General features: G+C 33.0%; 3 protein-coding genes across 5 annotated transcripts; 2 read left to right on the plus strand and 1 right to left on the minus strand.

Annotated features, from left to right (window-relative positions):
* Positions 1–687: 687 nt before the first annotated feature.
* On the plus strand, positions 688–3,199 carry LOC105336649 (cytochrome b-c1 complex subunit 6, mitochondrial). The gene is made up of 4 exons (XM_011441056.4): positions 688–772; positions 1,221–1,262; positions 2,245–2,412; positions 2,941–3,199. Exons 1-4 carry the CDS (start codon positions 725–727, stop codon positions 2,971–2,973), a joined length of 291 nt encoding a protein of 96 aa, XP_011439358.1. The 5' UTR covers positions 688–724; the 3' UTR covers positions 2,974–3,199.
* A 1,655-nt stretch (positions 3,200–4,854) lies between these two features.
* LOC117684706 (uncharacterized) lies at positions 4,855–16,773 on the minus strand. Its single transcript, XM_034457954.2, has 11 exons — positions 16,644–16,773; positions 15,991–16,018; positions 15,609–15,880; positions 15,258–15,496; positions 14,638–15,061; positions 14,285–14,524; positions 9,051–9,078; positions 8,666–8,937; positions 8,315–8,553; positions 7,590–8,166; positions 4,855–7,450 (listed from the first exon to the last, which is right to left on the minus strand). Exons 1-11 carry the CDS (start codon positions 16,687–16,689, stop codon positions 7,188–7,190), a joined length of 2,628 nt encoding a protein of 875 aa, XP_034313845.2. The 5' UTR covers positions 16,690–16,773; the 3' UTR covers positions 4,855–7,187.
* On the plus strand, positions 16,664–22,158 carry LOC105336652 (chloride channel CLIC-like protein 1). Of its 3 annotated transcripts, none has more exons than XM_066067701.1 (8): positions 16,664–16,777; positions 17,930–18,069; positions 18,261–18,488; positions 19,293–19,529; positions 20,041–20,181; positions 20,796–20,996; positions 21,166–21,453; positions 21,574–22,158. In XM_066067701.1, exons 2-8 carry the CDS (start codon positions 17,947–17,949, stop codon positions 22,048–22,050), a joined length of 1,695 nt encoding a protein of 564 aa, XP_065923773.1. In that variant the 5' UTR covers positions 16,664–16,777; positions 17,930–17,946; the 3' UTR covers positions 22,051–22,158. The 3 variants fall into 3 exon arrangements, with proteins under 3 accessions (XP_065923773.1, XP_034313844.2, XP_011439362.3); XM_034457953.2 differs by lacking the exon at positions 16,664–16,777 and adding an exon at positions 16,968–17,204; XM_011441060.4 differs by lacking the exon at positions 16,664–16,777 and adding an exon at positions 16,968–17,164.
* Positions 22,159–24,564: the final 2,406 nt, after the last annotated feature.

Here is a 24,564-nt window from a genome sequence, read left to right on the forward strand (position 1 = left end):
TTAATTTAAATAAAGGCAGATCCAGCGCCAGTCCCCCCCCCCCCCCCGTCCCGTTTTGATTTTTTTTTTTTTGGGGGGGGGGGGGATAATGTATAAAGTACAGGGGCGTACAAGGCGTTGTATATTATTTATTATTAGGAGGTCTCTAGAGCCATGTGGCAACAGATGCTTAATCACCCAATCCCTTTCTTCAAAAACAAAATTTATCGACTTTCTCCTCATATCAACCTTCTCATACTAAATAGACAAAGTATAAGTGAAAAATTGAAGAATTTTCAAAAGCAGGTAATTTATAAAATATTTATAAAATATTTTGCCCCCAAACTCACCGCCATGCATGTTCGACAATTTTTAGATCTACCCTTGTCGATCCACTCTTGGGGTGTTATCAGCGGTTCCAGATTTAATTTTCGGGAAGGGGTGTTTTTGGGGGGTGGGTGGGTTGTATTTTGTTTGGTTTTTTTTTCAATGTTCATTACGTACTATCCCTAAATCCGCGCATGGGTGGGAAGCGAAGGGTTGCATAATAAAATAATGAATTTATAGTTATAATGGAAAGCATTAAAAATATCTAAAATTATTTTATTTTTATTTAAGATATTTTTTAAGCAAGGTTGAAATAATTTAGATTTTAAAAGCTATTTCGCAACAATATTAATCATTGAAAATAAATCGAGCTCGACAAACACAAAATACTTAATCCTAACCTTTTGCTCGATTCAAGATGGCGTTAGGAGACGAGGTTGTTGTCGCCGGTGAACCAGAAGAACAGGTTTGCCATCAAAACTCAGTCAGAAATCGTTAATAATAATTGTTTTTATATTAACCAATAAAATGCCGAAAGTATACAGGTGAAACATCCATACTCTGCACAGTTAACAAGGGACCTCAACCCCAATGTCAAAACGTCCTTCAACTTTCTCTGTGTTCAATGATAAGTTCAACATGTTCAAAGGGGTATAAAATGACAGATGCACTTTATTGATACTTGTCTAGTTATGATATGATTAACCCAATTATTATAGAAATAGAGGTTAACGGCGCATTTGAGAAATGAACAATCGGTAAACAATGGTACATCTGTATATATGTGTTATATAATTACTTTAAAAAGAAAAACAAAGTTATGCAGAGATGTGTTGCTAAAGCTTTTTACCATTTTGAGTTTTTACCATTTTCTATTAAATGTGTATCAAGTATGTCAATGTTTGGTTTTACAGGAGGCAGATGCTCCTGAGGAGGAAGAAGAGGAAGATTTAGTGGTAAGATGCAAATATGATCATAAACAATCTGATATCCAGGAGATACGTTTAAAGACGTAATGTCTTTTACAGTACACGTACATGTATATAAAATCTATAGTACCTCTGAAATGATATAAATGAATAAAACATAAAATCAAAACTTAACATTACTGTTATAATTAGCTGCAGAACTATAGCTCTACTGGAAATTCCTGTCGACAGACCATAGAGCTTAAAGGTTCCATCAGTACCTTAAATTTGTGCACCCTATTGGACTTATTTATTTAATTGACTCAATAGAGGAATATTATGTTCTAAGGTAAATGTTGATACCAAAAAAATTTCTGAGGCACTTTTCTTTTGGTTGCCATTACTGTACTTGTCTCTGAAAATTTTTAAGCACCCTCACAAGCCCCATAAAGTTAAACGGTGTGGTATGTCTACAGATAAAACTTATGACTCTTGATACTGAAAAGATTTTAACATAGTTTACTTTCTGAGGTCGGTTAGAGGGTGTAGGAAAAATTTTGAGTCAATTAAAGTGGTATTTAATTTGATAATTTGTTTAGCAGCAAGCATTAAAATGGTTGAACAAATGAACTGTCAGTCTGTAACATTTTATTATTTGATAAGATTTACACGAAGCAAGTCCTGTCTCAAGGCTTGTTCAAACAAAATAATTGCATAGAAAAGGCTTGTTCAAACAAAATAATTTCATAGAAGTGCTCTTGATCCTAAAGCTCATAGCAGGTCAATTTCATTTCCTTGCTTTATCTGCAATGCTGATTACTTGATTATCTGATGATTCAAAAACATGAGTGCAATTTAATGTAATTTACAGTATATGAGCAGTTTATTAATGTACATTTACATAGACATACTTATTTGTATGTAAAATGTGAAAAAATATAATTATATATGCATGCATATATATCTTTAAGAATCTATATTGTATCTTGCAATTTTCTAAATATAGTAAAATTCATATTCGATTTTATAGGATCCTCAAGGAGTACTTAGAGATGAATGTATCGAAAAAAATGCCAAATGTCAGGAACTAAAGGATATCCTCGACAAGTGCAATGAAAGGGTAGCTGTAAATCCTGCAATTGAGGAGGAAACATGCGAGGAGGAATTGATAGATTTTGTGCATTGTGTAGACCACTGTGTGAGTATGAACGACCATTCACTTCAGTTATTAATAAAATATATTTACATTTCCAAATATGCTACCTTATATGAACCAATAGAATAGCAAAAATGTTCACTTCTGTGTGAACTTTTTCATGACGTCACAATGATAAATGCAGGCGCTTATTGTTGGACGGTTGCAATTTTGAAAACATGATTCTGAACAGTGTGTCTTTTTCAAACGTAAATATAAGTAATAAACAGCAATTTATAAGGTTCACCTGGATATCTAATCAACTTGGTTGGTCACATGATCAAATCCTTTGAAGCACTTCAAACTTGGTTGGTACATGATCAAATCTTCTGAGAAATCCTTCGGGCTTCACAGGATTTGATCATGTGACCATTTACATGCAAGTTCATATCCCGATGAATTTTGCAACTTGCTGTTAATTTCTTTAATGAATAAAATCATTAAACTGTAGTTTTTTTCCAAGTTTCCAAATATTAACACTGCATTATGATTTAAATTGAATATTAAGATGATTTTTTTCATTTTGCACAGGTTTCGAAGTCCCTATTTAGCAAGTTAGTGTGATTCGAGACCAATTATTACTAGTATGTTAAGCTTTTAGTTGAACACTGTGTTGTCAAAGTTCTAAATGATTGTGGATTGCGTTTCCAAGAAGACCAAGTGGTATCCTGTGTTGGACTCATCTAAAAGACCATCTTTGACATTGATTCCATGTTGGATATATATTTCTTTCTGTATGGACTATTAAATTTATTTGAAAAGTATGGAAAATAAATTTGTCATTCTTTCATATCTATGTCATTCTATGGTGTACTAGTATCAGAGAAAGGTTTCTTTTAAATTTGAAAGATTTATCAAAAACAAGATTAACTATTTGATCAAAAAACTAAATTATGCATTGTCAGAAGAACAATCTTGAAATTTAGAAGTTCCATACACTGAAATCATTTAAATAAGTTACTATATACAGCTACCTAATACAATACGATGAATTCAGGTCTCTTTTTTTACTGCAGGGTGTTTGGATCGGATTCCTAAAATATGGCAATGAGATGTTTATATTTGCTACTCAACAAATAGTTTTGACACAATCTGCCAAAAAATGTATATATATAGTATAATAGGAGAGTTTCTCCCCTATTAAACTACATGTACATGTATATATATAGGATTGATTTTTTTTTCACAGATTGTGTCGAAACTGTGCTAGCCAAGGGTTTACGAATTATTGCAGAGAAGATCGTAAACCCTTAACTAGCAAAAAAAAAGGAGGACTTAGGTGAAAAATAATATCTGTAATTATAAAATAGAAATGAGTTGCAGTCCATTTTGGTTTTCACAATTACCCTGCCTTTTTACTACAAAAGGCCTGCAGGCCTTAATGGTCACACAAGTACCATAGCCCATACAGAGGCAGGTCAGGGATTCTGATATATACATGTATATGCATGAAAGTCTAATATTAAATCTTAGTTCCAGGGGCCAGCGAATCTAAAAATTGGTTATTACCCCTCTTCCTTGTCTTAATTCTTGCAAATCTATGAAAGCTATAGTTTTGGAGCACAGCGATATCTTTTTAAATGTGTATACAATTTCAAGTTTGCCAGATTTGCTGGACATGTTAATAAATGCGCTTGGCCTGTTATTGAAAATGTACAAGACTAACGATAGAAAATAATTTTCACTGTCAGTTTAAAAGGAGCTGAATGCTAATTCATTGGAAAACGCACTTTTGGGTACAATTGTATCATTCTCGAGAGAGTTATGACCCTTGGACTTTGATTCCAATTACATGTATTTGCAGTTTCCGTTTCCGTTTTTTCTTCTTCTTTTTTTCGCAGGGTTGCACTTACTAAAATGAATTTTGGTACACAGATTTATAATAATAATATCTTGGTCAAGTTCGATTTTGGGTATGATCGAGCTATTTTCGACAGAGTTATGCACCTTTGACTCCAAAAAATTACAATTATTTGCTTCAGACAGACACTTTCCGTTCTTTTTTTTTTCGCAGAGGTGTCAAGGGAGTGGGGCATAAGTGTTTCACAAACATCTCTTGTTGTTACAGATTTGCAGAAGATGTCAATTTTGGTCCTGCCCTTTGGGGTCCTTGTTTCTCTTAGTTCAATGATGCATCATAGCACATTTGAAAAGAACTCACCAATGGCAATTATGGCATGTAGTTTCCTAAAGAAGTAAACTACGCTTTTCAATTTGAAACTATTGGAGATGAATAAATTAATTACGTGTAGCGTTCAGAAGTATTGGCTTTACAATGATGAATTCCAATTTTCCAGTTATGGCAAGGTACATGTAGTACTAGTATACCCACGAATACCATTAAAAATAACTATAGTTGAATATCCTTTCCTGCATATAAAAAATAAAAATGAAAAATAAGGACATATACACTAAACCCATTAGTGAACAAAAACCCGAATGCCATTAATTTAAACTTAGTTTAATAGTTTAAACAACATTTCTATATGTTTTTCGAAGTAAGTACAAATATCTGACAAACGGTGTACAATAAGATTGGGAAACAAACCAAAAGGCTTATACAAATCCCTCTCTTAAGGAAGAGGAGAGGTGCAAATTACATATCTAAAGAGGAAAAACACAGAAAGCATATACATGTATAAAGGAGAGAAAAAACCCATCCAAAATATGTTAATCGAGAATAGAGGAAAAGAAAAATAAAAACATTATGACATATGCTATAATGCATAAATTTTTGAGAGTTGGAAATAAAAGTGCATTATATTATTAACTAGTGACCTAATCGACCCACGACCGGATATCTACATACAAGTACTATACTAAGGAAAATAATACAATATGTTTATAACAATTTACAGTACTACTCTAAATCTTTATATAAATATATCCTAGATATTAAAAAAAATATCAATAAGAAGAAAAAATATCAAAGTTACACTAAGTAGATGTACCCTGAAATCAGTTACTGTCAATGATAAATTTTTGAACCATTTAAAAAATATATTTATAATCATTATTGTTAAGATTGGGCACCCAAAGAGCAATAGGTTAACATTAGTTGGATCTAGAAGTTTGTTAATTGTAATACTACTTATTTTATTTTAGTTTGGGCAATATACAAAATGTAAAATTAAGATAATGGTCATTACTTTCTATTGAACTACGGGTACAAAATTAGGAGGGACAAAGGTTTCTGTGGAACATATAAAGTTTGAGGGCGCTGCACTCTAATCTTAGTTCCGAGTGTAGAATTTGTCCTATTCTGGATCCAAAATTATAGCAATCGGTAATGTTTATATTGTTACGATTTAGATAGTTTTGAAAATTGTTGTTTTGTATTTCATTAGGTAATGTATTCCATAGCCTTATTGTACTTAGAAAATAATGACTCACATAGTATAGCCTTGTTCTTGCGTATATTTCTCGTATGTAATTATGGAAGTTCTAGTATTATGTGTAATTTACTTTTATAAGAGTTTGTGTTTCTTTTAAAGATTAGATAGATACTAACATTCGGGAGTCTTGCCGTGGAACATTTTAAAGAATTAAACAAGTCGATGGTCTTACCTACGCTTTGATATTAGGAAGCAGCCTGTTTATGTGTATAGAAGTGTATTGAAAGCCATTCTATTACCCCCCCCCCCCCCAACCCCGGTCACAATTCGTGCTGCTTCTAATTGAATATTTTCTATTTTCTTGACTAAGATATTCCGGTATATTACCCCATATTACACCAGAATATTCTAAGTTTGGTCTAACGAAGGAGAAGTATATCTTTTGTAAACAGTTCCTATCTAATATAAATTTAACTTTACGCATTTGCCCAATCTTGCACAAGCTTTTGATAGCATATAGTTTATTTGTAGGTTTCACCAAAGTGTTTGTGCGATTCAACTTCTTTGAGATAGACATCATCAAATAGAAGCGAGGGATGAAAAGATGAATTTCATTGTAAATTGTCATGCATTCAGTTTTAGAAGGATTAGGGAAACAAAGTAAACAAGCCAATTTTTAGAAAAGTCATTAATTTAAAGTTTAAATAAATTTCGAAAAATTTCAAACCATACTGACCATTAACAAGAGTTCTAAGTATTAAACAACCCCCCCCCCCCCAAAAAAAAAAAAAAACCATTAAGAATATCAGATACATGTACCATTTGAAATTCATATACATCTAAATCAACATTTGGTCAAAACTTGTAAATTGTGACTCCGATATAGTAAAATACATGTAGATAAATTGTTTATCCCACAAATTTATGAGAAAAACGTGCCTTTCATTGAAATATGAAAAACTCAGAACCCAATCTTATCGCTCCCAAGAATTCAAATATTTAGAGAATTATATTAAATAACGTGAGTTTTATTCAAGATGAATCGGACAATCATCTTTTGATTTAAAACTTCTTCTTTTTTTCACACACAGATTCCAGATAAAATTGTACCATTTATGAAATATGAATACCCTGTGGTAAAACATCCAACCAACCAACGATTCCTCAAGTAGTGAAGAGATTTGAGAAAATGGGATCTGTAAATTGGTTGTTGTGAGGAATATCACTCATCCAATTGTTGTTGTCATTGATGAAAAAGGACGTCATACTGACGCACTCTCTTTTTTGTTGCGTTATTAAAACAATGCTCAATTTCTAAACAACCAATGAATGTTTGTGAAATTTGTTGAGTAAAAATTAACATCATAAACAGTTATGAAAATGCCTTTGATTTTTCTTTAATGTCATTTTAACAGTAAATGCTATCAGATATTCTGGTACCCCCTAGCTGTACTTATTTCTAAATATAAGATCATAAGATAATTTGTGCTGTAGAGTGGGTGCTGTTTTGAAACCGGAAGTGGAAGGTTCCCCGGTGTTAGTTTCATAATGGATTGCAATGTTATACATTGTGAAAGTCATAACAGACAAAAAGTCTATACAGTTCATAGGATTTTCACGAATATGTACAATATGTTTGACCATAACTTCATGCATGGCGTTAACAAGCCAACCTCCATTCTCCTCCCGCCCATATGCAACTTTTCCTGAAAAATAAATTTACTGTAATTTTATCATATGAAAGCATTTCAATTATATCTAGATATCATTCAGCACAAATTATTTTTTTTTTCATTTTTACATACAAAATTCAATTAAGTATGTAGAAAAAAATGTCACCATTACCCTCAGATGTAGCATACATGATCAAAAAATCATTATGACATGGCGTCGCAACTGTCGTCATAACATCTTGGACTGGTCTAGCGAATAAATCCCTCTTTTTGAAAAATCCCTTCCTTACCCAGTTTTTCCCTCTTTCAATGAAGGAAGGTTCTTCAAAAAGGTCCTTGTTCTTGTCGCGAATGATATCAACATCTAAACATGGAATAACGTCATCTGAACTTGACCAATCCATCAGCTCAGTCGTCAACTCTGTATGCTGACTCGCTTCATTTTCTCTGTACACGCCTTCTTCAAAGTTGTCTTCACTTTCATCATTGGTGGCCATGTCACCGGCTGACATTGGATTTGAATCGTGTGCATTGTTGGATTGATCCAGAGAGTATCTGCATCTCTTGTCAACTTGGTCCACACTGCCATCAGCCACTTCTGTGGGTTGTGATGCTGAATCATCTGACATGCTCTCGGTTTTGTCACGACCTCGTTTAGGTTTTGAATGCTCTTTCAAACTATGGTCGGTAGGTATGTCAGCACCTCTATCAAATCGCTCTGCTCCTGGATCAACTCGGCTTCTGCAGGCCTGTAAGAGATGTACATGTAGAGAATCCACCCCTTTCTCTTATACTCCTGTCCGCTGATGAATGTAAGGGGGAGGGGTGATTTTAATTGACAGAAAAACCATGATTGACTAAAAGGGGGAAAATCCTATTTACATATTAATCATGTACCTGCACAAAGAATAGTTTGGGTTTGCCTTGTAGCGCTTTACATCGGTTTTCGTCTAGTAAATCAAGGAGAAGGTGTGTTCTAATGGCCCTATCTGTTCCGTAAATGACATGATGGTAGACCTTGCAATCAACCTTTGGATTGGCAACAGATTCTTCCAGGACTTCACTTCCATGTGAAGCCAAGACACATGCAAAAGAGTCTGAATTCTTCAGGAAAAAATCCATTTTTGAAGAAGTTGCTACAGGAACAATAAACAAATTCTAATAACCAAAAGAAATCTTCTCATGTTATTTCTTTAATAAGCATAATTATAATTTTACATTTCCCAATCTGTTCTTACATGTACTGACCTGTCCTTATAACTTCATACATTTGTTGAGCTGTCAGATCCTTGAAAGACATAACTAAGTACCCAAGTCCAGCGAACATTTCGTTCATTTTACAAAGTTCTATCTCGGCGTACTTCCTTGGTTGCATCTTGGAACCGTCGTTTGATTTAAATATTTCATTACTAATAACAATGGCTATTCCACGCACTGCGTGCCGAAAATTATATTCTCTATCGTCATTCTCATTGTTTCTCGTTAATTTCTTGCATTTCTCTAACTCCCTATGCAAAGATCTACAAAGATGGAAGAACCCAGTTTTTCAAATCAAATTTGGGAAAAAAGAAATTTTAAAAGAGTTTGAACATTTTAAAAGTTTATGTTTAAGTCCTTCTTGTAAATTGCTTACCTTTCGAAACTCAACTCTCCTCTTTCCACTATAAAAAAGGAATAGAATAAAGTTATTACTTTTATACATACACAAATGTCCTTATATTTTCATTTATCATTTTATAAAGATTCAATTTCTATAGAAAATATATAAGTATGTTATGAAGTTTCACAATGGGAAATAATATTATCAAACAATACCCATATAAACGAAAACATTTTTACTACAATTTTTGATCATTCATAAAAAAAATAATTGGACAATGAAATTGGAAACTAGTAGAATGAATTTGCTGAAAAAAAATATTTAAAAAGAGCTTTAAACATACAATTGGTAATAAAAATGTTGCTTGTTGCTACATATATCATTTCTCTGCATAATTTAGTGAAATATTTCCATAATGGGACACCGTACTTCTGTTGTTGACTTTCATAACACGGTTTTTCAGACCGTATTTGGATTTGTTTTAAATAATCTTCTCGTCGTGAATATTGACAATAATACACCGGTTGTTCTAAAAGCCAGGGTGGGCGCGACAAGCTATTTAACAGTCGATTCAATTCATAACGATCTACAAGCTATAATGTTTCTACACTGACTAGATTTATAATTTCTACAGTGTAGATCTAGAATATAATCGTTTATGGAGTCACTTACGTTGTTCTCCAGTAAAGAATTTAACTTTATCTGCATTCGAAGACATTTTCCCAACAAATACCTCAATATATCACCTTGGTCATAGTGAGTCAATGAAATCGAAAGTAACCGTATACCCGGGAATTCAGAAGTGGGTAAACATAGTAACATGTTTATAAAATATTCTATATAAATTTCGTATAACAAGAATTGACCATTTGTTGCCATTCAGTACGTGATTATTTTTTATGTAATCGAAAGTCCTATTATATACAGTATTTGAACCGATTGAAAAGAAGTACTGACAGTTGCACCCCTGTGTTTCTAAGAGTACCCACATCCCTATTATTGTCTCATGCTGATGAGTTGTCTTCACCAAATGTTTACATTGTGTTACACGGTCCTCTAAGAATATTTACGGTGTTACACAACACAGAATCTTTTTGAAGAAGAGTTGCTATGTAATACGCACGGCCACGAGTGGACCCAGGACCCTTGACATTGTGAGGATGATGTAGAATGGCTGTAATTATTGTACCAAGAAGTTATTTGTCAAGTATTATGTCCAAAGTGATATGGAAAAAAATGGACACATTTATAATTCATCGAATGTTGATTTATTTAATTTAAGAAGTATTTTATTCAAGTATATAAATACATTGAAATGGATTGAACAGCAGGCACAATGCCTATTTATGTTCTCTCCTGTAGTCAAAGTATAATCAGGAGTAATTATATAATTTTATATAAGATATATATACATATATATTGCAATGGAATTTTGTATAATAAATTAATATTACAAATAGCATTGGAAGGAGGTACAGTGCAAAAAAATAAACAAAACAAATAGCTTATGATAGGAAAATGAAAATTTAAAAAAAAAAATAGAAAAATAATGGTTAATTGCTAAGGTTGAAAATAAAAAAGTATATGTAGTGTAGAGAAAAAATGAGAAAGAAAAGAAAAAACATGTAATAAAAACAAAACAAAAATTAATAACAGAGTAGAAAAAAATGGAAAGTTTGGGAGGATGGGGTGGGAGGGGGAGGGGGAGAACAAATAAGCAATAAAAAATGAAAAGAAAGGAGTGCAAGGAAAGTCAGTGGTACCCATTTTGATACATTGCTTATACAATGTGTACATTTTTACCTATACATTTACTTAAATCTGTTTGTACTTTTTATGTAAAAATGAATTTTATCAAATAATAGTAAGTTATTTTGAAATGTTAGTTTATCACTTCCAAAAAGTAGATTCTTAATTGTGATTGGTATGGAATTGTCGTTCATATAATCAAATCGAGATTTTCTTTGGGAGGCATATGATGGACAGTGTAAGAAATAATGTTTAGAGTCTTCCACTTCAAGAAAGCACTTCTGACATAGTGGAGAAGCAATAAGATGGTGTGAGTGAAGGTCAGCATTTTAAAAGTTACTACTGTTATATTGTTGATTTATGACTTGTACATGATTGTTGATTTATGGCGTATACATGTTATTGTATATTACATTTGCTCTCAATCCAAACTACAGTTTCACATGCATGTAGCATAACTGCAGCTGTATTTTATTGCTTGAATGTTTAAACTACACACATAAAGTTTTAGCCCTTGGACTTAGAAAAATTCCAATTATTTGCAGTTTCCGATTCCTTTTTTTATGCAGGGTTGCACTTACTAAAATGAATTTCGGTACACAGATTTATCATTATAATATCTTGGTCAAGTTCGATTTTGGGTATGATCGAGCTATTTACGACAGAGTTATGCACCTTTGACTTCGAAAAATTACATTTATTTGCTGCAGATGTCGAGGGAGTGGGGCATAAGTATTTCACAAACATCTCTTGTTGTTACAGATTTGCAGAAGATGTCAATTTTAGTCCTGCCCTTGGGGTCCTTGTTTCTCTTAGTTCAATGATGCATCATAGCACATTTGAAAAGAACTCACCAATGGCAATTATGGCATGTAGTTTCCTAAAGAAGTAAACTAAGCTTTTCAATTTGAAACTATTGGAGATGAATAAATTTATTACGTGTAGCGTTCAGAAGAGTCGGTTTTACGATGATGAATTCCAATTTTCCAGTTATGGCAAGGTACCTGCAGTACTGTACAAGTATGTCTACGAATATCATTAAAAGTAACTATCGTTGAATATCCTTTCCTGCATATAAAAAATAAAAATGAAAAATAAGGACATATACACTAAACCCATTAGTGAACAAAAACCCGAATGCCATTAATTTAAACTTAGTTTAATAGTTTAAACAACATTTCTATATGTTTTTCGAAGTAAGTACAAATATCTGACAAACGGTGTACAATAAGATTGGGAAACAAACCAAAAGGCTTATACAAATCCCTCTCTTAAGGAAGAGGAGAGGTGCAAATTACATATCTAAAGAGGAAAAACACAGAAAGCATATACATGTATAAAGGAGAGAAAAAACCCATCCAAAATATGTTAATCGAGAATAGAGGAAAAGAAAAATAAAAACATTTTGACATATGCTATAATGCATAAATTTTTGAGAGTTGGAAATAAAAGTGCATTATATTATTAACTAGTGACCTAATCGACCCACGACCGGATATCTACATACATGTACTATACTAAGGAAAATAAAACAATATGTTTATAACAATTTATAGTACTACTCTAAAGGACATATAAAAAACATCTATATACATTATGTAGTAATGTATCCTAGATATAAAAAAAAATATCATTAAGTAGAAAATATCAAATTTACACAAAGTACATGTACTCTGAAATCGGTTACTGTCGATGATAAAAAAAATTTTGAACAATTTAAAAAATATATTTATAATATACAATTATATATACATGTAATTAATAATAATCAATATATTCATAATCATTATCGCAAAGATTGGGGACCCAAAGAGTACTGTAATAGGTTAACATTAGTTGGATCTAGAAGTTTGTTAATTGTAATACTACTTATTTTATTTTAGTTTGGACAATATACAAGATGTAAAATTAATAATGGTCATTACTTTCTATTGAACTACGGGTACAAAATTAGGAGGGACAAAGGTTTCTGTGGAACATATAAAGTTTGAGGGTGCTGCACTCTACTCTTAGTTGTGAGAGTAGAATTTGTCCTATTCTTGATCCAAAATTATAGCAATCGGCAATGTTTATATTGTTACAATTTAGATAGTTTTTGAAATTGCTTAAAGAGTTGTTTTGTATTTCATTAGGTAATGTATTCCAGAGCCTTATTGTACTTAATAATGACTCACATAGTATAGCCTTGTTTTTGCGTATATTTCTTGTATGGAATTATGGAAGTTCTAGTATTATGTGTAATTTACTTTTATAAGAGTTTGTGTTTCTTTTAAAGATTAGATAGATACTAGCATTCAGGAGTCTTGCTGTGGAACATTTTAAAGAATTAAACAAGTCGATGGTCTTACCTGCGCTTTGATATTAGGAAGCAGCCTGTTTATGTGTATAGAAGTGTATTGAAAGCCATTCTACTACCCCCCCCCCCTCCCCGGTCACAATTCGTGCTGCTTCTAACTGAATATTTTCTATTTCATTGACTAAGATATTCCGGTATATTACCCCATATTACACCAGAATATTCTAAGGTTGGTCTAACGAAGGAGAAATATATCTTTTGTAAACAGTTCCTATCTAATATAAATTTAACTTTACGCATTTGCCCAATCTTGCACAAGCTTTTGATAGCATATAGTTTATTTGTAGATTTCACCAAAGTGTTTGTGCGATTCAACTTCTTTGAGATAGACATCATCAAATAGAAGCGAGGGATGAAAAGATGAATTTCATTGTAAATTGTCATGCATTCAGTTTTAGAAGGATTAGGGAAACAAAGTAAACAAGCCAATTTTAGAAAAGTCATTAATTCAAAGTTTAAATAAATTTCGAAAAATTTCAAACCATACTGACCATTAACAAGAGTTCTGAGTATTAAACAACCCCCCCAAAAACCATTAAGAATATCAGATACATATTCCATTTGAAATTCATATACATCTAAATCAATATTTGGTCAAAACTTGTAAATTGTGACTCCGAAAAAAGTAAAATACATGTAGTTAAAAAAATTGTTAATCCCACAAATTTATGAGAAAAACGTGCCTTTCATTAAAATATGAAAAACTCAGATTCCAATCTTATTGCTCCCAAGAATTCAAATATTTAGAGAATTGTATTAAATAACGTGAGTTTTATTCAAAATGAATCGGAAAATCATCTTTTGATTTAAAACTTCTTCTTTTTTTAAACACAGATTCCAGATATAATTGTACCATTTATGAAATATGAATAACCTGTGGTAAAACATCCAACCAACCAACGGATTCCTCTAGTAGTGAAGAGATTTGAGAAAATGGGATCTGTAAATTGGTTGTTGTGAGGATTATCACTCATCTAATTGACGTTGTCATTGATGAAAAAGGACGTCATACTGACGCACCCCCTTTTTGTTGTGTTTTTAAAAACAATGCTCAATTTGTTGAGTGAAAATTTATATCGTAAAACAGTTATGAAAATGCCTTTGATTTTTCTTTAATGTCATTTTAACAGTAAATGGTAACAGGTATTCTGGTACCCCCTTTACTTATTTCTAAATATAAGATCATGAGATAATTTGTGCTGTAGAGTGGGTGCTGTTTTGAAACCGGACGTGTCAGTTTCATAATGGATTGCAATGTTATACATTGTGACAGTCATAACAGACAAAAAGTCTATACAGTTCATAGGATCTTCACGAATAAATTTAATATGTTTGACCATTTCTTTATGCAAGGCATTAACAAGCCAACCTCCATTCTCCTCCCGCCCATATGCAACTTTTCCTGAAACATAAATTTACTGTAATTTTATCATATGAAAGCATTTCAATTATATCTAGATATCATTCAGCACAAATAAATTCAATTAAGTATGTAGAAAAAAATGTCACCATTACCCTCAGATGTAGCATACATGATCAAAAAATCATTATGACATGGCGTCGCAACTGTCGTCATAACATCCACTGGTGTAGCGAATAAATTCCTCTTTTTGAAAAATCCCTTCTTTACCCAGTTTTTCCCTCTTTCAATGATGGAAGAGTCTTCAACAATGTTGACATCAGCGGTGGCCGTGTCACTGGCTGACTTTGGATTTGAATCATGTGCATTGTCGGATTGATCCAGAGTGTATCTGCGTCTCTCGACTTGGTCCACACTGCCATCAACAACTTCTGTGGATTGTGGTGCTGAATCTTCTGACAGGCTCTCGGTTTGGTCACAACCTTGTCTGGGATTTGAACAATTTTTTGAGATAGGTTCGACAACGTTAACACCCTTACTATATCGTGATGGCCCTTGATTAGATCGACTTCTGCAGGCCTGTAAAAGATGTAAATATAGAGAATAGCATACAATTAAGTGCATAGTCTAATGATTTCAAATCTGTTATTTTGATAGTCTATACAAAACCACCCCTTTTTTCTTACACCCCTGAAAAATGTAAGGAGGAGGGAAAGTGTTAATCGACTGGAAAACCAAAAAAAGGAGGAAAACCCTATTTATAAATTACATGTACCTGCACAAAAAATAGTTTGGGTTTGCCTTGCAGTGCTTTACATCTATTTTCATCTAGTAAATCAAAAAGACGGTGTGTTTCAATGTACTCATCTGTTCCGTAAATGACGTGATGGTAGACCTTGCAATCAACCTTTGGATTGGCAACAGAGTTTTCCAGGACTTCACCTCCATGTGAAGCCAAGACACAGGCAAAAGAGTCTGAATTCTTCAGGAAAAAATCCATTTTTGATGAAGTTGCTACAGGAACAATAAACAAATTCTAATAACCAAAACAAATCTTCTCATGTTATTTCTTTAATAAGCATTGTTATTATTTTACATTTCCTAATCTCTTCTTACATGTACTGACCTGTCCTTATAACTTCTTCCATCTGTGTAGCTGTCAGATCCTTGAAAGACATAACTATGTACCCAAGTCCAGCGAACATTTCGTTCATTTTACGAAGTTCTATCTTGGCGTACGTCCTTGGTTTCATCTTAGAACCGTCGTTTAATTCAAATATTTCATTACTAATAACAATGGCTATTCCACGCACTGCATGCCGAAAATTATATTCTCTATCGTCATTCACATTGTTTCTCGTTAATTTCTTGCATTTCTCTAACTCCTCGAGCAAAGATCTGCAAAGATGGAAGAACCCAGTTTTTCAAATCAAATTTGGGAAAAAAGAAATTTAAAAGAGTTTGGACATTAAAAGTTTATGTTTAAGTCCTTCTTGTAATTTGCTTACTTTTCAAAATTCAACTTTCCTCTTTCCCCTAAAAAAAAGGAATAGAATAAAGTTATCACTTTTATACATACACAAATGTCCCTATATTTTCATTTATCATTTTATAAATATTAAATTTCTATAGAAAATATATATGTAATGAAGTTTCACAATGGGAAATAATAGTATCAAACAATACCCATTTAAACGAAAACATTTTTACTACAACTTTTGATCATTGATAAAAAATGAAAATAATATTAGACAATGAAATTGGAAACTAGGAAAATGAAATGCTGAAAAAAGAAAGTTAAAAATAGTTTTATAAAAATAATGGTAGGGGGCCTAATAAAAATGTTGCATGTTGCTACATGTATCATTTCTCTGTATATTTTAGTGAAATATTTCCATAATGGGACACCGTACTTCTGCTGTTGACTTTCGTAACGCGTTTTTTTTTTCATAAAAATCAGTATTTTGGATTTCCATTGTTTAAAAAAAATCTTCTCGCCGTGAATATTGACGATATATACCGGTTGTTCTAAAAGCCAGGGTGGGCGCAGCAAGTTATTTAACTGTCGGTTCAATTCATAACGATCTACAAGCTATCACGTTTCTACTCTAGATTAATAATTTCTACAGTGTAGAATATAACTTTTTATAGAGTCACTTACAATCTTTTCCAGTAAAGAATTTAACTTCATCTGCATTCGAAGACATTTTCCCAACAAATACCTGAATATATCACCTTAACCACAGTGAGTCAATGAAACCGAAAGTAACCGTACACCCGGGAATTCAGAACTGGGTAAATATAGTAACGTTAATAAAAATATTTAATATTTACCTTAAATTTCGTATAACAAAAATTGTCCATTTCTTGCCATTCTGTACCTTATTATTTTTTACGTAATCGAAAGTCCTATTATATACAATATTTAAACTGATTGAAAATAAGTACTGCCAGTTGCACCCCTGGATTTCTAAGAGTACCCATTCCCTTATTGTCTCATGCTGATGAGTTGTCTTTACTAAATGTTTACATTGTGTTCCTTCATACACGGTCCTCTAAGAATATTTACGGTGTTATACAACACAGAATCTTTTTGAAGAAGAGTTGCTATGTAATACGCACGGCCACGAGTGGACTCAGGATCCTTGACATTGAGGATGAAGTAGAATGGCTGTATAGAATGTACATATCCTTTAAAGAATTTCCCATTTCACATTATCAGGTATATTAAGGATAATTATTGTACGAAGAAGTTATTTTCCAGTATTATGTCTAAAGTGATATGGAAGAATGGACACATTTATAATTCATCGATTGTTTATTTACGACTTAAATGATTGTATTACATTTGCTCTCAACCCAAACTACAGTTTCTTATGCATGTAGCATAACTGCAGCTGTATTTTATTGCTTGAATGTTTGAAATACACAAATAAAGTTTTTCCCTGTAAAGAAGAAAATCAAACTTCAGGGCATTGTTGAGGGAAATGTGAATTTTTATTGGGGGGGGGGGGCAGTAGATAAGTTTTCATATACATGATTTATCACCCAAAAATTTAACTATTTATATTATGCTGAGGCAACATAAATTGATCTTTTGTACTAGAGGCATTCAAACAATATGAAAAGTAAAGAACAACTCAGATTATTAATACTTTTCTGGCCTAATTTTTTTTCTTAGTTATATATATATTTTTTTAATAAGCATGATAAGAGTAACATTTGAATATTTATATTAGATTTAATCATTTTGATTGTTTTGTTGTCGGCTTATTTTTGACTTTTTTAAATTCATTCTCTTGAAAATGTAGAATGCTGGCTTAATTCGGAAATTCTGGTTCAATATGGTATAATTTTATTCCCCTGGACAGTCTCATATGTTTTATAGAATTGTTATGATGTCAGAGGTATAGTAATAAAAAAAGTTTTTGTTTCATTTTATAACAGTGTAAAGAAGAATAAGGATGGGAAGTATGAGAGTCTGGATTTTTATTCTGCTGTTATGGTGTGCTGTGTGTGTTTCGATGGAGGAGGATGTCTTCATTGATCCCCATGACATGGTGAACTCTCGGAGAAAAATCTTAAAGGTTTGAAATTGGTCTTGTGAAGTATTTAAATGCAAAATTAACCCACCCCTTTTATAACAGTTTAAGTTAAATTTTTCAATTCTCAAAGTATCAATTTAGAAGCACAGCAATAAATGTATCTATTGGCATTTTCTAGATGATAAGCAAGTCTGTAATTTTGTAGAATAAGTGATTATTCTTTCACTACATAGGAAGAAGGAGAGACACCAGAGGAAGAAAAAACTCTGAAGATTAACCCAAAGTTACCAGATATACAACCATCAATCAGTGAGGACAACACATTGCTTCCTGATATTGAAGATATTAAAAAGCCAGCTGATGTAAAGCAAGACACTCCAAAAGAATGTCCAAACACTGATATAGGAAAGCATCTGCTGAGGAGTTATGTCAAATCTTTGCTTGGACATTTTGAGTTAAAGGTAAACAAAAGAACTACCTTTTGAGTTAAAGGTAAACAAAAGAACTACCGTATATCCATTTTTTTGCGTGTCACAAAATTTGCAAAAGGGGGAAAATATGTAGCATTTAATTTTTTTATTTGCGTCAGTCATTTTTTGCGATTTTAAAAGTTTCTTATAGAAAATAATACAGGATATGATTTTTTCATATTCAATAATTTGCAGTTTGAAAGAGGTCGCGAAAAAAGCGAAAAATAAATCATTGTAAAAATTACTCGATATACGGTATTAGGAATTAAACTTTCCTGATCCAAATTTGGCTGACATCTTTTGTCATTATCAATGATAATGAGAGTTTACATACTGGTATATTACAAGTCCCAAAAGGAGGTTATTCTAAAAATTGAAAACATGGTATCAAGTGGTGATAGCATACTCAGCTGCAAATCCTCACATAATTACAAGCTGTACTCACGAATCATTACCTTCCAGGCAACCAATCCCTATCCTATTCCCTGGTCTAGTTTGATGGTGTACAGTGTATTTCACATGTAGGTCTTTTTGACCAAACATTGACTTATTGCCAAAGGTCTTTGCAAATTTTTGATATGTAATTATACCTGTAAAATTTCATTGTAGAAATTAAGGAAGATAACATAGTTTGATAATGCATTAATACTTATATTCAAAACAAAAGATTGTTACTTCAAGATTTACATATTCAATTAAAGCACAAAAAATTAACTCCATAATTATTGTATTTGTACATGGCTCAAAATTAAACTCAAGATACTGAATGACTAATGCCTAGTTTGTTTAATGTAGAGACCTTCCTCTGGATCTCAAGAATATAACATGCTCCTTCAACTCTCAGTTCATGATTTTGAAATGCTGCAAAAGTTTGTCTCTGAAGAAAGCAAGGATTTACACACCCTTCACGAATCAGCTGCTATCCTCACTGATATGATAAGAAGTGTATCAAGGTCACATCTTGGAACTATGGGAAAAATATCTATTTGGTTCGAGGATAAATATGGAGCAAGCATTGATGCAGCACTTAAGGTACAAAAATGATATGCCACTTTAATTTATGAAATAATTGATTACTGTAAATTCCTTATATTACGAGAGTACTTAATTCCACGATCCTGCTGTTTTGTATCAAATCGTGAGAATGTAAAATCGCGAACGCAGAACATTTATCAATATTTCTTATAGTTCCCAAGTCTAAGAAAATTATAGTGAGATTTTAAAAATCCGCGAGGCATGCTTCTTGCAATTTTACGCGGATATAAATTCCTCGCGTTTAATTAGGAATTCACAGTAACTATTGATAACAACTGTTGAAATATTATTGAGACATACAAATATACTAGACCTGTAAATTGTTAAATAAAAAAAGTATTTCTTTTTTACTTAATGGTGTAAAAGAAAACAACTGTAGATCTTTTTTTTTTTATTGATAATCAAATTTAGCAATTTGTTCATCGAATAAAAGTTTGATACAAGTTAAGTGAATTTTGTTTATGACATATCTAGAGATCTCAATTGCACTTTTAAACCTTTTTTTCAGATGGTTGCAGTGTTATTAATGGCCTCCGTCTTCGCTACTTTAGAAATGAAGTTACAGATGTCATGGAGACAGAGGTTTATGAAGCTGATTGTGTTATCATTCATTGTCAGCATTCCTATGACATGGTTTGAGCTATACAAGGTACTACGCTCTATATGCTTATTCATGAAAAAAAAAACAAGGATACTGTAAATTCCTTGTATTACGCGAGCACTTATTTCCGTGTTCCCAGTGTTTTGTATCAAATCGCGAGTATATAAAATCGCGAATGCACAACATTTATCGATATTTCTAATAGTTTCCAGCTCTCAGAAAATAATAGCAAGGTTTTAAAGGGGTGCTTCTCACGATTTTACGCGGATATGAATTCCTCGCGTTTAATTATGAATTTACAGTATACAGACAACAGTGCATGCAAGCTGTAACTTAAATGTAGATTCTCTATCAAATGTTTCTGATTGAATTACAGATACTAGTGCTTATAGGTTAAGGTTTATAACATAAATTGGTGAAAAATGTCTTGTTGGGACAAAGAATCAACACTGTTAACATAAAGACTTACTATTTAAGATAAAAAAAATTATGCATTGAATGCAAATGAAGCTGCTAAGAATCATGCCTTTTGATTTGTACAATGTACAGTGTATATGCAATGAAAACTTCTCCAGGACATTTTTGCAACGTATGGGATGAAACATTTATGTATAAGAAAAAACAGAATGTTTTCACATCATTCTGAACCACTCTATACCTAGGCGGAACAGATAAAGCAGGAGACGGTAGCAATGAAGGATGCCCCCGCTGAATGCATTAAGAACAACGACTCAATCAGCGAGAACTGGCTTAATGCAGGTTTTCAGTTTATAACCTCGTTGGTCACCTTAAAGGAGGATAAGTGTCAAAAATATTATGAACATGTAATGATTGACCCATTTCTGAAGGTCCCACCAACTAAGGTAATTATGTTATTTCCAAAATATGGATGATCATTCTCCATTATTTCTTGTGGAATATTTTTGAAATGAATTTGAGTTTGTCCTTAATACTAAGCAATAAGATGTGTTTGAATAGCACTGTGTAATAAAATGTGAATTATGTTTTTGTCACCAATCTTATCTTTTACAGGCAGTCGGTGTGACATTTGTTCGATTTTTCCTGTCGCCACTGAAGGATGTTGGAGCTTCATTGAGTTCCTTTATAAGAGAACTTTTAATTGACCTCCCTCTGACATTGTATCCAGTAGCAATGGCCATGGTGACCGTATTTCTATTTTTGATTCTATTTATGACATTTGGTTACAGTCTCAGGCTGCCATTTTTCCTGTCCATTGAACCATCACCTTACCATGCTGTAACAGGTGGCTCCTCTAATCAGCAAGCTATTGAGGACAACACCAAGCGTTTGATGGAACAGGTATATTTAAACAAAATAAATTAAAAATGCACAGTTCAGGTGTATAAACAGGAGAAAATGCTTGGCAGAATTGTAATCTTTGACTATTTCTATAAGCTAGCTATTTCATTGCTTTTGCAGGTGCAAACAATGCAAAATGCCCTTGAATCCAGAGAAGCACAATTCACAGCTAGAATGAATGACTTTGAACTTCTTCAAAAAACAGCAATAGAATATTCAGCAGCCATCAATGTTCCTGATGCGCCCATGCCCACAATTCCAAAAGAGCCAGCAGTATCTAGACAACGTACTACTACACCCATCTCTCAAGAATCAGGAGATCTTGTACCCCTAACAGTAAAACCACATGATACAAAGTCTCCGATTCCATGTTCCGAAGCAGAATTGGAATCTTCCACTGAGGACTCGGAGCGTACCATTAATCTACCCCATGGTGGTCAGTCTCCATCCAGGGGTAGATCCAGCAGACTTCCTCTTAGCAAGAAGAACAAAACCGGTGAACAGTTACCAACTCAGATTAGCTCTGCAAAAGACAGTTCCCACACTCATGTTATATCACCAGAAACTGTACTTTCCCAGGAAACGAGTTCGAGATAGCACACTCCTCTTTGAATTATTTCTCCTTTATTTATCAAGTGGTACATCTCATTTACTTTTTCATCATCCATTGCATGATTTTTTAACAATAAAATTGTTTTGTTTTTATGTTTTGTTTTTTTTTGCATGTTTGCCATATGAATTTGGGGATTCAGCTTAATTGTCATTTTATTATAATTGAATTCTATGAAATAATGGCTCATTCTTCATGTACTTCAGAATAAAAATTTAAGTTACATGTGCACCCCATCTTGTATTTGGAATGTACTAATTGTCATGGGATAAACAGACTTGGTGCCGTGTATTTAGCTCTTTTAAGAAAGAACCTGTTTACAAGATGCCCAGGCGCAGGTAGTGTTGCACGATGCATTTTTAAATTGGCCAAGTAAAAAAATATTTACAGATGAAGTTAAAAAAAATAATAATAATTTGATAAACAAGTTATATGGCGATTCAGGAGAAAGAAATGCGTTAATTTGTGTATGATAGGATGGTGGATAAAAAAATGTAATAATTAAAATGCATTTTTTTTTCACTACTTGATCAATAATGTCTTTCCAACCAAGGAGCTATGGATTTCACAATTTATGAGTCTGGTCCCCATTTTAAAACTGAAAAAAAAAATGGGCCATGGATTTCATTTTTTTTTTTAGCTCAAGTGAGCTATTCTGATCACATTTTGTTGGTTGTCCATCTGTCCGTCCGTGCGCCCGTCTGTCTGTAAACTTTTCACATTTTCAACATCTTCTCAAGAACCAATTGGCCAATTTCAACCAAACTTGGCACAAAGCATTCTTGGCCTAAGGGGATTCAAAGTTGTGAAAATTAAGGACCACGCCTTTTTGCAAAGGGAGATAATTAGGAATTTATGAAAATTTTCGAGAAATTTTCAAAAATCTTCTTCTCACGAACCATAATACCAGGAAAGCTGAAACTTGTGTGGAAGCATCCTCAAGTAGTGTAGATTCAATGTTGTGAAAATCATGACCCCAGGGGTAGGGTGGGGCCACAATTGGGGGTCAAAGTTTAACAAAGGAATATATAGAGTAAATCTTTAAAAATCTTCCTCTCAGAAACTGATCAGCCAGGAACGCTGACACTTATGTGGAAGCATCCTCAGGTAGTGTAGATTCACTGTTGTGAAAATCATGACCCCCGGGGGTAGGATGGGGCCACAATGGGGGGTCGAAGTTTAACATGAATATATAGAGTAAATCTTTTAAAATCTTCTTCTCAGAAACTAATCAGCCAGGAAAGCTGAAACTTGTGTGAAAGCATTCTCAGGTAGTGTAGCTACAAAGTTGTGAAAATCATGACCCCCGGGGGTAGGGTGGGGCTACAATTGGGGGGTCAAAGTTTAACAAAGGAATATATGGAGTAAATCTTTAAAAATCTTCTTCTCAGAAACTGATCAGCCAGCAAAGCTGAAACTTGTGTGAAAGCATCCTCAGGTAGTGTAGATTCAATGTGGTGAAAATCATGACCCCCGGGGGTAGGATGGGGCCACAATAGGGGGGTCAAAGTTTAACAAAGGAATATATAGAGTAAATCTTTAAAAATCTTCTTCTCAGAAACTAATCAGCCAGTTGATTCTCTATAATTGTTAAGACTTTGGCCCCAGGACAATGCTTTAGCCTCACAAGAAGGTTCAGAGTTTGATGTAGGTTTATATCCCATATATAAACTATTGTTAAGGATCTATTTGAGAACTGCTATACTTAACATGTGATATGATTATAAAATCATCCTGTTAGAAAAGGGACTAATAATTATAAACAAAAGAATATCCAGGGGGAAAATGGATTTTATTCATACAGGATCTACATGTATTATTGTACATTGTCCAGAAAGTTTGTATTGTGACTCCATTAAGCTGATTTTATCATACCTATTGTTCCTCAGGTGAGCGATGTGGCCCATGGGCCTCTTGATTTTTTTTCAAATATAATTTTATAAATAGTTTCTTTCCCATATAATAGCGTAGCGCAGTGGCTTTGGGTATTCACTACGTATCTGTAAGTCATGAGTTCGAATCCCGCTTGGGATTTTAATAAAAAAAATTACCGAAAATTTTAAACCGGTAAAAGTATTTAAATTATGATGTACTTTAATCCATATCAATATCGACAGATGCCCCATGGATACACCTTGATGCATATTGATGATAGTAGTATTTAGTACGTGTATACGTGGCCAAACGAGTCCAGCCCTAACATCAGAACTCCTGACCCCGACGGTTCTGTCAGGGACTTCTTTGTTTTAACAGCGCAATAACTAATGTACTTCGTATCTCTGATAAGTACTTTGGGAAGTTTTTCACTCATAAATGGCCCCAGGGGGTGGTTGCCACGAATAAAATTACCAAAAAAAAAAATCTACCATATGATTCCCCATCAGATGCTACGCACACAATTTTGCCTTAATTACCTTTCAATTACAATTTATGAGAAGAATTTGAAATTGTAAAGAGTTTACACGTTTCTGTGTAGCCTACATTTATTATTTACTTCCCCC

The sequence above is a fragment of the Magallana gigas genome, chromosome 7 (genome assembly GCF_963853765.1).
Source record: "Magallana gigas chromosome 7, xbMagGiga1.1, whole genome shotgun sequence".
NCBI classification, from domain to species: Eukaryota; Metazoa; Mollusca; class Bivalvia; order Ostreida; family Ostreidae; genus Magallana; species Magallana gigas.

Excerpts from the sequence above, each read along its gene's own strand:
- LOC105336649 (XM_011441056.4), top strand. The coding sequence starts at position 725 with ATGGCGTTAGGAGACGAGGTTGTTGTCGCCGGTGAACCAGAAGAACAG. Across the intron at positions 1,263-2,244 it reads AAGAAGAGGAAGATTTAGTG|GATCCTCAAGGAGTACTTAG; the intron begins GTAAGATGCAAA and ends TCGATTTTATAG. Across the intron at positions 2,413-2,940 it reads TGCATTGTGTAGACCACTGT|GTTTCGAAGTCCCTATTTAG; the intron begins GTGAGTATGAAC and ends CATTTTGCACAG.
- LOC117684706 (XM_034457954.2), bottom strand. The coding sequence starts at position 16,689 with ATGTCTTCGAATGCAGATGAAGTTAAATTCTTTACTGGAAAAGATT. Across the intron at positions 15,062-15,257 it reads CCAAACTATTTTTTGTGCAG|GCCTGCAGAAGTCGATCTAA; the intron begins GTACATGTAATT and ends CATCTTTTACAG. Across the intron at positions 9,079-14,284 it reads TCTTATATTTAGAAATAAGT|TGGAAAGAGGAGAGTTGAGT; the intron begins AAAGGGGGTACC and ends CCTTTTTTATAG.
- LOC105336652 (XM_066067701.1), top strand. The coding sequence starts at position 17,947 with ATGGGAAGTATGAGAGTCTGGATTTTTATTCTGCTGTTATGGTGTGCT. Across the intron at positions 18,489-19,292 it reads TTGGACATTTTGAGTTAAAG|AGACCTTCCTCTGGATCTCA; the intron begins GTAAACAAAAGA and ends TGTTTAATGTAG. Across the intron at positions 20,182-20,795 it reads CATGGTTTGAGCTATACAAG|GCGGAACAGATAAAGCAGGA; the intron begins GTACTACGCTCT and ends CTCTATACCTAG.